Source organism: Cynoglossus semilaevis, chromosome 13, assembly GCF_000523025.1.
Source record: "Cynoglossus semilaevis isolate Cse_v1.0 chromosome 13, Cse_v1.0, whole genome shotgun sequence".
NCBI classification, from domain to species: domain Eukaryota; kingdom Metazoa; phylum Chordata; class Actinopteri; order Pleuronectiformes; family Cynoglossidae; genus Cynoglossus; species Cynoglossus semilaevis.
The window spans coordinates 10,805,523-10,821,085 of record NC_024319.1 but is presented as its reverse complement, the minus strand read 5'-3'; the positions used below and the strand labels follow the sequence as shown (position 1 = coordinate 10,821,085).

Sequence of the window (15,563 nt, the reverse complement as noted above, 5' to 3'; positions counted from 1 at the left end):
AAAGACAATGGAGCACCAGTAACAGAAATCAACACTCGGCCTGTGGCATCTTTTAATAAGCCAACTCGGCCATGCAAAAAACACTAGCATATTCCTGAACAGACAGCACCTATTTACTCAGCACATAACAGACAGACAGACTGATTCTCACAGTGCATGGTTGAATAGTCTGAGTGTTTCCTACTGTTAAAGTGCTGAATGAATAGGTCTTTATAAACCTTTTGGGACCTGCAGCCTAATTGTTGCTCTTGCTTGCACACACTGTTAAACACAGACACAGCCTCCAATGTAATCCCAGTTTTAAACACATTGTCAAATTTTGTAATTAACCTGTGCAAAACCTATAGAATGTCAAAAGGCAGGATACAAGGCCGGTATATAAGGAAATGCACCAGTGATGAACAAACAGTGAAAACAGCTGCTGTTGGAGTGGAGACTGCATTCAACGATGAAGCTGTGAGTGTGGACGTCTCTCCTTTTCCATCATCATTCCTGACATTGTTATGTGAAGTGTAATTGTTGTGATGCTACATCTTTGGTTAAAACTTTTAATTCACTGTGATTTTGTTTCAGGTCCCCGCTTTTTCTCATTCTTCTTCCTCTGGTAAAAAAGTCAATTCACTGATCACTGATTTTGTTTCAGGTCCCCGCTTTTACTCATTCTTCTTCCTCTGGTAAAAAAGTCATTAACAGCCACAGTCAGAGGTAAACAACTTCATTAACTGAATGTTTGTGAGATAGGACTGTAGCAGTAACACATTTCCCTCTTTCCTTCTTTTCAAGCACGGAGAGAAAATGTGTTAAGCTTCCTCAACGGTAAGATGTGTAAATAATAACCCATACCCTGGTTTTGTTGTTGGGTTTTTTCTGGACCTTTACTTTTCAAATACTTTTTAAAAAAAATGTCATCTAACTTTTTTTCCCACAATCATTATTGTCCTAGATGCTCTCAGCCCATCTGCAGTACCACAGACCACAGGTTTGTTTTGTAACTGTTAGTATTCACCACAGTCAATCAAAGAGAACAAGAAATGATATTGTGTAAAGTTTGTCTCAGAATTATATAGAGAAAAAGTATTTTTGATATAAACCTTGTTGTGCACTACTTGAGTAGTATGTATTAATGTATGTAGTAAGTATTTCCACATATCTTCAGAGTACAGAAAACCTCAGAGCAAACCAGTAGCAGAAAACAACTCCGAAGGTAAGTTTTACGCTGTTGTTGATCTTTTTTTCTTCTTCTTTTTTTTAACCTATGTATACATTCATAATATGGACAACTTCGAAATGGAAAATTCACAGATGGGAATGTTGTCATGTTACAGATATCTCAGATGCAAATTCTTCAGAGATTTTTTACGCAACTGGATTCAAAGGTTGGATCTATTTCTAAACATGTACAGAAAAACAACTTCAAGAATTTGTTAATAATTTAAATACTGGGATCTACCACCAACCAGAGGGAAACTGACTAGTGATGTTTCAAATATTTTAATAATTTGACTTTTACCAGATACAGTCAAAGATCTTGAAAGCCATGAGACTGTGGTGAAGAATGATAAAGAACCATCGGGAAGAAAACCAGGAATGGACCGAGACGCTGTGGGTCCAGTGCATAGCAGAGAACGCCCTGGTCTGGACAGTGAAGAAGTAATGACAGCAAATACTCAGAAAGATGGACACTTTCTCCTAAGTCAATCCGATGACCAAAGAAGAGAAGAAAAGGTAAACGGCTTGAACGATGATTTGACCCCAGACCAGAGCAAGGATGTCCCAGACTGGGACAGTGTGGAGGAGAACCAAGGCAGACTGGCTGCAGCCAGGAACAGCAAAGGCACAGACTATGATGGTACAGTAAGAGCACATTTTAATTGTGTTGTGTTGTTGAGAACAATCAAAAACTAAATCACAGTGTCTTCAAACTCTAAAGACACCAGGGAAAATACCAGCCTGGAAACGGGCCCAAAAGGTAAGATCAACTTCAAACCATGGCACATTATTGATTCACAAGGACAAAAAGTGTTTTAAAAAGCCTGTGTCCTTTCTAATTTCTGATTCTAATCGAATTTCTAATTTCACTTCTCTCATGTTGAAATTAGATCAGCTGCCAGGTCACTTCCCTGTTCCAGCCAAGAGCAGAAGTTTCAAATAATTCTATAAAGGTGAGTTTACCATGTATTCAACAAGAAAGGTTTATTCTAGGGATGGCTAATAATATCAGCCCGATATCAGAATATGATGTAATATGTAAGAATCGTTATCGGTTTTTCCTCCAATAATGAAAACACAATGCTAGGGTTTCGCCAAATGACGTGTGCCCTAAAATAGTTGTGGGGATAATGTTGTATATTGAAGTGAAAGTCACTAGATGGTAGCATTGCAGCTCATTTAATTAATCTCATACTAATACAGTGGTTGTATAGATAAATAAATAAATATTACCAGACCTATCTCGGTATCGGTTGATATGGAATCGGAAATTAAGGGTTTGGACAATATTGGCATTTCGCATCCCAGTTTATTCCATTCCTCTTTCATTGTTTTTAGATATATTTCTTCTGACTTAAAATAGAATTGTAATTTACATTCTATTCTGTGATAAATAAAACCAACATTTACCAACTGTCATGACTATCTGTTGCTTTTCTCTTTTTTCCAGAGTCCACATTGTTGTCATCATGACTAATGTACCATCTGTTGACTCAACGGACTCAGACACATTACTTCCAAATGCAGAAACCTGTGGGACTTTTTGATCCAAATTTAGATTTTTACATTTATTTCTTATGGTGTGATTATGTGTAGAAATAGAGGAAATATGTTTCCAGTTTCCAGGGAACCAAACACCAACTGGGCTGTATTTAAGGGAACTGGTCACAGAGAGCAAGTTGTCACAATGAATGACAAAGGAACAGGCATGATGAAGAGGGGAACCTGAATGGACCTTATAGGAGTGTTTGACAATGAATTCTCAACAGTGTCAACAATTCTCTTAAATATAAATAAAAAAAGGAAAAAAAAGTGCTTTTGAATATCCTTTAGTCATAATTAAATAATACATACTCTACCAACCTACCTTACATAAAAACATTTTGAATATCACATTCAACAAAACACAGTTAATAACACAAAAATTAACTTAACATAATGCAAATATAGTTTACATATACAGTATGTACATATTTTTTTGTTAGATGAGTACCATACCGTGGCAAGTGCACTGCTAATAGCAGAGTGATAAGTCAACTGGTCAAAGCCTGGAAAAGTGGAATTGCAAAACAAAACAAACAAACAAACAACCAACCAAACAAACAAACAAAACCGTGTGCGTAAAAAACAGAGAATTAAAAATTATAGCTCTGTTGTTTCTTTTCTAAAGTGGTGGAGCTCACTGTACACGTCTGACTGGACTCCATGTAACTCCTACAAAACAAAACCAACAATTTAATATAATATAATATAATATAATATAATATAATATAATATAATATAATATAATATAATATAATATAATATAATATAATATAATATAATATAATATAATATAATAATATAATAGCAGTGTATAACATACCAGAACATTACAAACACAATGCAATATAATTTCTTAATGCTTTTAATAATCTAATCTAGTGTCATATAGTACTGTCAAATATAATTGTAAATATTACAAAAAACTTTAACAAAATATAATACAAATATACCTGATAGGGAGATTCTGTGATCTCTGTCATGTCTCTTTTCTTTGCATCCAACGACATATTTCTTCCACACACTGAAAAATGGTTTGAGTTCAAGGTTATTCTCCCAGCAGCAGGGTATGGTCCACAGACAGCTGTGACAAAGTGACACTCACCCTGAGTGGAGTCCCACTCTCTCCTCCGCTTGTGGTACGTTGCGAACAAGAAGACAGAAATAACGATAAGGACCGTCAAGATAATGTCGATGGCGATGATGGCCACCACTGACCACATGCTTATCAGGTAACAAGACACACACTCTGTGGAATGATAATGCCAGGGTTAAAACACACATTACAGAGACATGGCGTCTGACTGGTGCAGAGACGTTGACAGAGATTGGGCACAGTACCTTGTTGTTCCTCTGAAGAGCCTGAAAGAGGAGGAGAAAAAACTCAGAATGTTACAACAGAACGACACATTTATACAAAAAACAAAACAACAACAAACAACTCACCAAACAAAGACCCTGCAACACAGATAGCTTCAGACATCTTCACAGGTCGGAGAGGAAATGAGAGTGTAAGAGGATGATGGCCACCGGTCCTTCAATGTGTGCGTGTGTGTGTGTGGTTTTTTTTTTTTTTTTGTAAGGCGTTGCATATGAACTGGAAATAATGAACCAGAGACATGACTTGGGGCATAGTTGCACTAGTGTTAAGGTTTGGCAGTCCATGAGTGTGGGTATGTTTCTACAGTAGGAAGCTGCCCCTGAGAAATCCTGCCCAGTAACTGTTCCCTCTTGACTTTTCTACACATTTATTTTTTTCTGATTGTCTTGATTTTGAATTATTTAAAAGATAAAGTAATGGTTTTCAGTTTGGCCCTGGGACGTATTCTAATATTTTGGCCAGCAACTTTCCTTCTTGGACAACAGTGATTTACCCACATCAAGTTAACGTTTATATTTTCATTAATAAAGTTATTTTTGGGCAAAACATGGTATAGACTTCTTTGCAGGACATTTCAGCATTTTTGCCTTGTACTTATAACTAACCTTAAGATATTTTGGGCCAAGGTTTACATGTTATTTAAAGACATATTTTAAGTTTTAAATAGCATTTATTCAGGGAAAAACATTAAAAATAAAAAAGTGGTTTTGTTATTGTTTGGAGAACCTTCAACTATTATTACCTGTACATCCCAAAAAAGTTGAATAAAATGTAACGTTTTTTTGTCAAATTTTATTTTTCTCTATTACAGTGACAAAACTTTTGCTGTTGTTGCTTCAGCGTTGGCCAGTGTTTAGCTACAACTCTGTTTTTAATGTATGCCTTTTTTGACAATAAACTAACAAAATGACTAAGAATGCTGTGCAGAAGTCTGTCACAACTCAGTTCTACTTTCATTTATTTTTGGTTCTTTGACCAAAGCAGTTATAAGTTTTGTTGTTTTCTACCTTTCGTTTTCTTTAACAGCAGTAGTTTAACTCTAACCTGACCCTCTCTGTTGGGATCAAAGGCATTAGGTGGAATTCAAACCACAATTGAACTATTGAAGAAATGGCGAGTGTCCAACCACCACCACACCTGCCTAGTGTTTTAACCACATTAACAATTTCAGCATAAGTTCGGGGGAATTTCCATATCACCACTGCCTGACAGCTGCTCTGTGGCCTCTTTACAGTTGCTGTCAGCAAATACTGACAGTGATGTGTTGGTCACTTGACTCACAGCCCCTGAATCAGTTTTTTTGTAAATGTCTGTGAAACACACAGGTGAAGTGGTTAGAAGTCATTTTAACCACAGTTTCTGTTGAAACATTACCTTCATTTTCGTGGCCATGTTTTGTTAAAATGTCACACTGAAAAAAAGAAATTGGTTTCTATTCAGGAAAAACAGTCAGAAATAACAGTAGATAATAGAAGAGTAAGATTATTTATTTATTTAATAAACTTTACTGACAATCCTTAACTGGTGATGTTTCTGCTATTTTACCAGGTTGGTCCATGAGCTGAGACTAGATCTGAATCTTCAATCTTTTATGTATTCTAGGATGTTTTTTTATACTCTATATATTCAACCTTTTTCAATATTAGTATAACAAAAATTCTTTTAATTTATTTAAGTGATTTTATTTAAAAAAATAGTTATTTTTATTTGTACTCATATTACTCAGTTATTTTCAATATACAATATACAATTGAGGGTGACAGAGATATAAAGGAACCGATTTCACACTGGAGAAAAGTCAGCACACAGTCAGAACATGCAAACTCCACAAAAGAACACGTTCTGTCTTGTATAAATACTGGGTAATACTATGGTGCAAGCAGCTGCTACAACTAATCTTTTAATTTTTTAAAAGGGCCAAATCCATTAAATTTTTAAAATTTTAAATTAAATTTCCAATGAAAGAGACACTCCTCACACACAAATTGATTCTTTGGTTTCAACTGTGGCTCTAAATCCAATAATTGTCATTATTGCCCCCTACTGGTCATATTTTCATTTTACACAGTGACATTAGAGAACAAATAAATCATTTTTGGATTTATGTTTTTTGTTTTAATGACAGTGCACCCTTCACCATTAAGTGATTTGAAACAGAGGACATTTGAAATTATTCACAATTAACAACTGACTTCAGACCTCGAGATTATCTCTTGCAGTTGGCCCGGACATTCATATACACTTTGTTAGCTGTGAAGAGAGACGAGAGAAAGGTGGGGAGAATTTGTCATCAAATCTGAAATGTGAAAACTCTGAAACATTAGTTTTTATATTTTATTTCAAAGTTTTTGCGTTACATTTTCAGATTAAAAAAGAAAATCCCACAAACATCAACCCCTCCTCTGCAACATTACCGTTTTCTATGTTCCGGTGTCGAATTCTGGCGAAGCGATAAGTAGCAACGACAATGATGATGGTCAGCACCACATCTGCTAAAACAATGCCTGCTATTGTCCAGGGCTCAATCCTGTAGCAAAATGCAGTATCTGCAATGCAAAGACAGACAAGACAGAAAAGGATGTTTGATGGAGAGGGAGAGGTGGATGACGTAAATGGAAAAAATGATGCAGAAGCAGCTTTTTATAGATATGTTTATGGGTTTGTTTGTTTGTTTTTTTTGCTGGTATTAATGATTATAAAGTTAAAAAATGTTCTTACCTGCCAGAGTCAAGTCTGTAAGAGATAAAGAAAAACAACAGTTTTGGTAAATGAAAAACAAAAAACATAACAGGGTTAGGAGTTTAAGCTGTGGTTAACAACAATAATAAGCGACACCTCTGTCAGTTTCCACCGTGCATAAGCAGCTCTGGTGGTTACATTTTCCTTTGTAGGTCCACCGCATTGCCTTGAGTGTGTGCAGCAAAAAGAGACAGAGAAACAAAAACAGGACGAAAATGTACTTACTGCACAGACAAAACAAGACAACAATCAAGTAGATGTTGTTTTCCATGGTACTCAGCAGGGCAATGTTGTTCCTGAACAATGGAGAAGAAACTTCACTGTCTGTAATCACACTTGAACACATTGACATTATTTCCATACACTGTATATAATGATCTGGCATAATTTTGATGTCTTGACATAGGATTTTCAAATGTCAAATTTAAATCCCTTTACTTTAAAAAAAAATCCTCAAGTCGTAAAAACGGAAAACGTAGAAAAATCTACGGCACAGAAAGCACAGTTTTAGTCACAAATGAATTATTATAATATTTTGTTTGGGTGTTTCGAACAAATAAAGCACATTTTTAGTCACAAATGAATATTTTGTTTGGGTGTTTCGAACAAAAGAGATAAAAAGGAGATTTAGCATCGGGTCGGTCATCTAACTCTTGCACTACAAATCAAAAATTTAAATCTAGAAAACTAGACAAACAAGAGAAATCCCTGTTAACACCGTACCTGTTCTGTCTGTGCTCTTCTGCTATCTGCGACTTAACGACAATGTGACACCCACTTCCTGTTAGCATCCACTTTAGGGGACTACATTCTGCGTTCCGTTTGCCACCTCGACTCACTCGTGAAGTTTCAGTTCAGCATCAGGCTGCAGCTGTACAGACATTTGTTGTACGTTGGCCAGTTTGTTTGTATATATTAATATTTAATATGATATACGTTTATCGATGCTTTTACGATTTTACAAAGCTACTTTTTCTGTGTTTTAACAATAACTGGTGGCTTCCCTATGTTTTGTTGAGATAAATATAGGTAAATAATAAATGCTATAAAATAATATTTTTATTTATTATTTTTTTGTAACTCAATCAGAATGAATGGTATTTAGATTTTAATTAAATGTAATTATGGTGTAAATCTCAGAGTATAAATAAGTCAAAATAAACGTAACGAACTAAAACTACATTTTCACCCATATTTATCTGTGCATTTTAATTCACAGCTCCAGTACAGCTATTATATTTAACAGTGAAAGACTTTCTCGAATCTAAACCCCGCCATCTGGTCAATTTTATGTCGTCATCTTTTAGTGAACGCAAAACAAACCATTCATTTTGGTTCGCTCTCGAGTTAAAACGGCTTTTGACTCTATCTAACGGCAGAGGGAGCTGTAGAGCTTTTCCTCGTTGCTAAACTTCCTTTCTTTCAGTTTCCCTTGAACGAACACTCTTTTCTCATGAAAACAGAGTTTAGGACAGTCACACTTTACTTGGTTATAAAGTAATTTTCCATAGAGTATATTTACAACACAACCACCAAGAGTCTGTACATGAAACTATTCATTGCAAATACACCGCAGGTTTAAAAATTCGATGAGAAGTTTTAAAAATAGACTTAATATAAAATAAACATACAGCTTTATTGTACAGTACGAGGCAGGGTTAGAAAATAACCTCAGCTCAGGCTTAACATCCACAGAATTCAAATCATTGTTGCACTTTAATGTCCCTTTAAAATATATAAATAATAATATGTATAATATATAAAATTAACATTAACTAAACATATGTGTTAAATGTTTGAAAAGGCTTCCGTATTCTTAAAATAAAAATAGGAAAATGACAAATTCTAAAGGAGTCACATAGCAACAAAGCCAGAAAGGTATCTAGAATTAAAAAAATATATATCCTGCACCATTTCTAAATACAATCTCAAAGTTTTAATAAACATGTTAAACTTAAACTTATTGAACTAACTTGAACGTTGTTCAAGTTAGTTCAAAGATTACTGATAGGTAAATTAGAAAGAGCAAAAGATCTTCATAAAAAACAACGGAGAACCAGTAACATCAGCAAAGGACAGAACTAAATTTTTAGCCACATTTAGTTTTTAACACATTTAGTTAACTCAAAGTTGTTTCTGAAATAAATATTTTTGACTACAGTATAGCAAAACAGACATGTTACTGTAATTAAGCCCTGAAATAAATACAGCAGGTGAAGGAAAAGACTAGAAAGGAAAGAAAAAGAAAATATGTTAACTTAAAGCTTACAGTTGATCAAATAATGTTTACAAAATATGCCAACATATAGAGGTAACATTTAGTAAAGTTGGAATCCTTGAAATGCTGTAGAAATATTTTTCATATGGGCACAGCAAACACTTTTCCCAAGAGTTTATTTTAACAAAACTCATAAAATAAAACCTGTCTTTGTGGTTGTTTTTGAAAAGTGATCTACGTCACAAGTTTCTTTTGTTCTTTCTTTGCATCATTTTCGCTTCTTCCTTTTTTGAAAAAAGAAAAAAAAAGTCACTTGACTATTAGACAAAAATGTCTGCTGCCCCTCCCCTTTCTGTTTCTATTTATAGACTAACATTTTTTAAAAAATCAAACACAAATGTCTTTACTATAAAACCTTATCAGTTGGGCATTTACAAAAGATTCAGGAAATCAGCTCCAGGTGTGGTTTTTGACCATGAAATACTAAGAATGACTTTAATGTTTTTCACCCAATAAAATGATTGTTGTCAAGTATACACTTTCACCAGTTCTGTGGACGTTAACATTCATCATTTCTATATCAGATCTTTGTGGAAACAAATAGACACTCAACAATTAGTCACGTGGTGAAAATATATTGATCACTGTTTTCCAGTCTCTTACCACTGATATGACGAAGAACTTCCTGTGAGGTTGAAACTAGGTATTTAAGAGAAAGGACACTTAATTTAGCCCAGAGTCTGAGGGAGAGTTTGAGAGAGTTTCCAAACAGAGCAGATCACAGTTCAAAACATATATGACAGATTTGACATTAGTCATATTTGTAAAAAAACATTTAGTTTTCAATCAATAGATAACAACCCCTAAACTTTACAGTTATGAAAAGCAGTTTGTTGTTTTAAATTAACTTGTGTTTTTTTAAACATGTATTATACTGTTGTGTCTTTTTACACAGACAGTAATTAAATGGCATCAATTAATTTTTTTATATTACATTACAAACAATCAAGGAATTTATGGAAACTGATAAAATGGCTGAAAGTTTGATATACTTGAACTGACCTAAGAATTTTAACTTTAAACACATAATCATTGTTAAGAAATGTTGCAAATTGTTGTATAATAGTATAATGTTTTATATAGAAGTACTGTGTAAAATTTGTTAACCACTACTGTACAGTAATGTTACATATATATAACCTATATACAGAAATGTCACACATATCTTCAAATGTCAAATACACATGTATGTTGTGAAATATTGAGAAATTGAAAATCTGACTGTTGCTAATCGAGAACTTTTGTCAGATTTCAGAGCTAAAATGGAAAACAAAGAGTACCACTAAGAGTTGAAATAAAAGATATAAACAAAATGTTTTTACATTAACCAAAAATAAGAATGTGATATATGAAGGTGTGTTAAATATTATCTTACTATAAGTCTGTGATTAGTGTAAACGTAATTGTGGCCAATTTCTGAAAATGATTTTTAACATCAGCTTTATTCAGTTAGCTTTTTTCTTTCTTTTTTTTTTTTTACAAAAAATGGTCAAAAACAAGTTACATAAATAATTAAAAATAAACCATGAGGGAAATAAATATTATTTAATTATAGTAAAAAAATATGATGAACTGAGTAAGGAAAATACCCAAAAGTATTTTAAACAGTAAAAAAAAAAAAAAAAGAAAAGGTTATTCCTGAGAGCAATTTGTTTTGGGTTCTTTTGGACTAGTTATTGTTAAGTGCCAAATATATTTATAATATCGAAAAGGAGTAAATTTAAAAAAAAATCCAGGAAGATAAAAAGGGGTTTAAGGTACATTTAACTTCCAGAAGTTGCTAAGTATTAGCCAAGGCTAAACTAAACTAAAGAAACTATAAGCTAAAATGATCTTAATACTTAATCACGTGAACAGATGGGTAATAATGATCAATATTTACTCCCTCAGACAAAGACAAGCAAGACAAAAAGCCAAAAAGACAACTGAGAATTAAGTGAGAAACTCTCAGTAGAGTTTATAGATGCAAATAAAATATATAAAGTAAACAATTGTATAACAGACGAGTTTACTACTGTGGTCTCGAAAACTGAAAAACGTATATTTTTATTCATATATTCTGAATTCAATTCTATACATTAAGCTTGGTGGAGTTTATATGTAAAAAGAAAAAATATATACTGTATTGTTCATATGTGAAAAATGTATTCATATTTTCTGTGTCTCACCTTCACTTCTATCTAATTTAGTGCCTCCCCTGGTCTGACGATGTGGCTTCCGCTCCGCCTGGTGGGGGGAGGAGCACAGCTGGGGCCGGTGATAGGAACATGTCCTGGGTATACAGGCAGCAGCAGCAGTAAGACAACAAACCAGACACCGAAAGCCACGCTACCACTAAGGCACTGACAACGCTGTCTGTAGGAATCACACCAACCATTCTAATCAGATTGGAGGCTCAGAGGACAACCTGTTGAAAACTCAAGCACAACAGAACCTGTCATGCACTTTGACAAATGTGAGTATGTGGTTTTCATGTTTGTACTTATGCTGCCTTGTCACTGTTTACACGTACACCTCTGTGAACGTTGTTAATACTGACTTTATCTTTAAGTGGCTGGAGGTTTTGTACAACACTAAATACAAAAAATCAGTGACAGTATTTAAATCTTTTATGAAATCTCAACCCTGTCCTGATTTAAACCAGTCTGTTGGAGTCTGTTTTGCTTTGAACAAAAGTGGAGATGATTGTCATGGTCAGAATCAGATTCAGAAAAATGTTTTTATCCTACAGGGGGCATATGAGGGTGGGGCAAATGAGTGATATGCAAATGAGATGATGAAGATTCATATTTTATATATATTATATGTACATATAATATATATTTCTAATTCATCCGAGTATTAAATATGCTTAATATTATGTTAAAGGAAACATTACACAGAAGAAGACTGTCTTGTACCGGTCTTCAGTGAGTTAAACTGTAGTCTGGATGGGTTTGAACATTATCTGGGGAAACCCTGATCCATCTCGCTTGTTCTCATTTCCCCTTTTTATATTTATTATATTTGCCTGCTGTGACAGCTAACCTTACATGACTAGACTTTCTCTGTCAGGGCTTTAAGTGCATTTAGTGCCGAGTGCATCTGGTCGGTGAAACCACACAATAAGGGAACTGGTTTCTCACTACTTCTTTCTTTCTCTCCGCGGACCGAGACAAGAGAGAAAGGTCGCCGGAATCCCCGAGCTCCCACGCACATGACTAATGTCCAGGGGTTTCCACAGGACCAATTTTTAACACAAAGCAGACCACTGCGGTGTGGTGTGAACTAGATTTTCATATTAGAACATAGGTGTTAACACGGTCTTGATTTAGTGCATCTGGAGGACACTGAGGAAGTTTCATTTGAATTTCACCATTTTCTTTGTTTTGTTTTCACTGTTTTGAAATCGAAATGTGTTTTTTCCTTATTGATAAGAGAAGTTTTGTAGGAATCACAGAGATTTTCAAAGTACTCAGCAACTGTATATATAATAATATAGTAATATAATATAGTTCCTCTAATTTAATATATATACATGCAATATGTGCACATACTGTATATAAATGCATATACATTATGTTTGTATATGTAAATATACATATATACATATGTATACATATACATGGACATAAATAGATGTATACACAAAGAGATGTTCCCCTCATATACATACATTACATCTACATGTATGTGTATATTTGATCACATCTATATATAAACATATATGTCTATGTAATATATACATACATATACAGTATATATACACATTTGTATATATATAAATATTTGTATATATATATAAATATATATACATAAATGTGCATATGTGTGTTTATACACATATATCTTAGATTCAGGAGCATTCAGTGGCATTTCAGTAAAGATCAAATGAGTCAGGCTTAGGTAATACACAGAGCAACCTCTTATGAACATGAAAATGAAACTCAGTGCTTGGCTAATGTCATCTATGTATTGGGTGGGATCACACTGTTTGACTTATGAACAAAATGAAGATCCCCAAGACTCAGACTGTGGCACCTGGACTTGCCTGACTTTTCTGGAAATAAGGTCACTATTTAGTCAGGAGAAAAGAGATGAATAGGCAGTTCATGAACTCCTGTTTTCTCCTCCTCTTTACATTTGCATCATTATTTTAACAGTGAACAGATCTGCGTTGTCCCTGGGTGGCTCACCACAGCAGGTGACCTGGGTTGAATGTTAAAATAAAGTCACAAATGAACATGTCACTCTTGCCTTCCAGACATGTAGGTGCACTTGAAAGCACAAGGCACATACACGTGTCAGGGTGACGTGTTTGTGACACACACTGGCAGGAAGATGTGGTTTGCATTTCTGTGATCGTAACGGAGAGCGAGTGGAAGGTGTCACAGAAAATGATCTGCGGCCATCCCATGCTAAATCTTTTCATACGAATCTGTGGTGTCGACATTGGCCACAGGATGTGCGTTCCTAATGGAGGAGGTTCGTTCACCGATTTACCTTTGTGTGGCAGTTCCACGCACACACAGGGCGGAAATATCATTTTATCTTTCAGGAAACTCTCTGCATGTCAGCTGGAAACATCAGAGCTCTGTTTTGTGATGTACTTTCCCAATTTTATTTTTTTAGCAGTGGGAAAATGAAGTCATATCATGTGAAGACACACTGTGGGAGATTTAACTCACTGACATAAATGAAGTACCGTGTTAAATGGTAAATTGAAAATAAATGCGATAACGTCAGAAATTAAGGCAAACTTAAGGCCAAAAAATGTAAATATCTAAAAATCATCATCAGCAATAAGCAATAAAGCAATATTTTTTAAAATAAGCTTAAACTTAATAAATGTACCTAATCCAGGAGGCAATAAGATTTCCCTGTGTACCACAAGACTGAGTCTAAAATCACCAGTTGTACACGTACCATAGTTTGAGAACCACCGGACTGCACTGATTTTTCTGCCAGGACAAAAACTTAAAAATACATATATCTTCGGGATTACAATCAGTCAGCAGTTGAGAGAACCGACGCACATGTCCACACAGTGAGACGAGAGGAAGAGGAAGATGAGGTAGCAAAAGAAAAAGTAAAAAAAAAAAAAGAATATGGAGGACGTGAAAAGAAGAAGAGGAAGAAGATGGAGATTCAGTTAGGAGTCTGAGAGCACGTTGTAGCAGAAGGTTGTAGTAACGGAGGAGAGAGCAGGGTGCGATGAATACAATTCAATACGATGATTATGGTAAGAAAAGACAGAAGATACGACTAGACTAGACTAGACAACACTTCATTAATCCCAGGAAATTGATATTCCAGAGCAGCAGAGTAGACAAACCAATAACAAAAGTTACAAAAACAAGAGATAAATAACAAACAATGCCTTTTTACTACAGGAACGGTAAAGGTTGCAGTACTGATTCGTGTGGAAAAATAGTTATCATCCATACTTGAAAAACATTGATCAATTTTTGATGTGTAACTTTGTTGTGGGGATGAATTATTTTTCAGCGCCAAAGGAGAAGCCGTGTTGCACTCTGCCCACAGTTAAGAAGCTCTTGGAGGAGAAGAGAAGACGTGAAACGACATCGGTGACGTCTTCCAGCTCTGCGGCTACTGCAAGTTCTGATCCTCCACATACTGTTACAGTAAGTTCTGAAGAGTATAACACAAACTGACCACAAGGACGACATCGCTCATGATTTCTCTCCTCCAACAGCTGACCTCTTCAGACCTCTACCCCTGCACAGGTGACGAACCTGCACACATTTCTTTTTCAGTGTTACGAATTCCGACTCAGGGTTCCAATTAAGGTTGTTTCTCCTTCAGGCGCTTCAAGCAGCTTTTCAGAGATGGCAGTGAGCTATGAGCCATGGAACCCAACACCAGAGACTGCACTGACCTATTACCCAAGCGGCCACGCGGGGGCCAGCTACGCTCCAGCCTACAGCCTCCCCTTGACATCGGAATACAGCTCACAGCCTCAGCTCTCAGGATTTGTAGATACGACTCCTCAAGCGTTTGTAAGGAAACTTCCATCATGACGCACATTCAACTAACTTGATGTCAGTAAACGCATTTTAGTTCAACAGCAGAGTGACACGCCCTGTATATCAAATGACCACATGGTCCATCCACATAGTTGATACAAAGGTTGTCGTTTCACTGAAGCACCTCGAGATTAAAATACCACTTCAGTACCCACTCTGTGATGGTGGATGTTGGTGGGCAGTAAATAAGTCAGTGGCACAACTGACAATCATGATTATTGGCACTACATTACAATATCAATTAATCATGACTAATTCATAGCCACCGTGTGATTAATCCCAATAAAAAAACAGAATAGATTTTACAGTCCTGATATTTAACACTAAGTTTCATTAAAATTTAAGTATTTTTTTCCATAAAATGAACAACTGGTTTAAACCATCGTCA

General features: G+C 35.1%; 2 protein-coding genes across 3 annotated transcripts in view; one reads left to right on the top strand and one right to left on the bottom strand.

Moving 5' to 3' along the window:
• Nucleotides 1-2,471: 2,471 nt before the first annotated feature.
• On the bottom strand, nt 2,472-5,470 carry tyrobp (transmembrane immune signaling adaptor TYROBP). Of its 2 annotated transcripts, none has more exons than XM_017037706.2 (5): nt 4,198-5,470; nt 4,093-4,113; nt 3,857-4,000; nt 3,705-3,775; nt 2,472-3,257 (listed from the first exon to the last, which is right to left on the bottom strand). In XM_017037706.2, the coding sequence occupies exons 1-5, from the start codon at nt 4,232-4,234 to the stop codon at nt 3,243-3,245; spliced, it is 288 nt and encodes a 95-aa protein (XP_016893195.1). In that variant the 5' UTR covers nt 4,235-5,470; the 3' UTR covers nt 2,472-3,242. The 2 variants fall into 2 exon arrangements, with proteins under 2 accessions (XP_016893195.1, XP_008321820.1); XM_008323598.3 differs by having other exon boundaries at nt 2,491-3,423.
• A 2,588-nt stretch (nt 5,471-8,058) lies between these two features.
• The window catches only part of nfkbid (nuclear factor of kappa light polypeptide gene enhancer in B-cells inhibitor, delta), a 12,403-nt gene continuing 4,898 nt past the window's right edge, over nt 8,059-15,563 (top strand). Inside the window, exons 1-4 of the mRNA XM_008323505.3 lie at nt 8,059-11,604; nt 14,637-14,773; nt 14,845-14,875; nt 14,955-15,165. Of these exons, the coding sequence (XP_008321727.1) occupies nt 11,589-11,604; nt 14,637-14,773; nt 14,845-14,875; nt 14,955-15,165 (395 nt within the window). The 5' untranslated portion in view covers nt 8,059-11,588. The remainder of the gene's footprint in view (nt 11,605-14,636; nt 14,774-14,844; nt 14,876-14,954; nt 15,166-15,563) is intronic.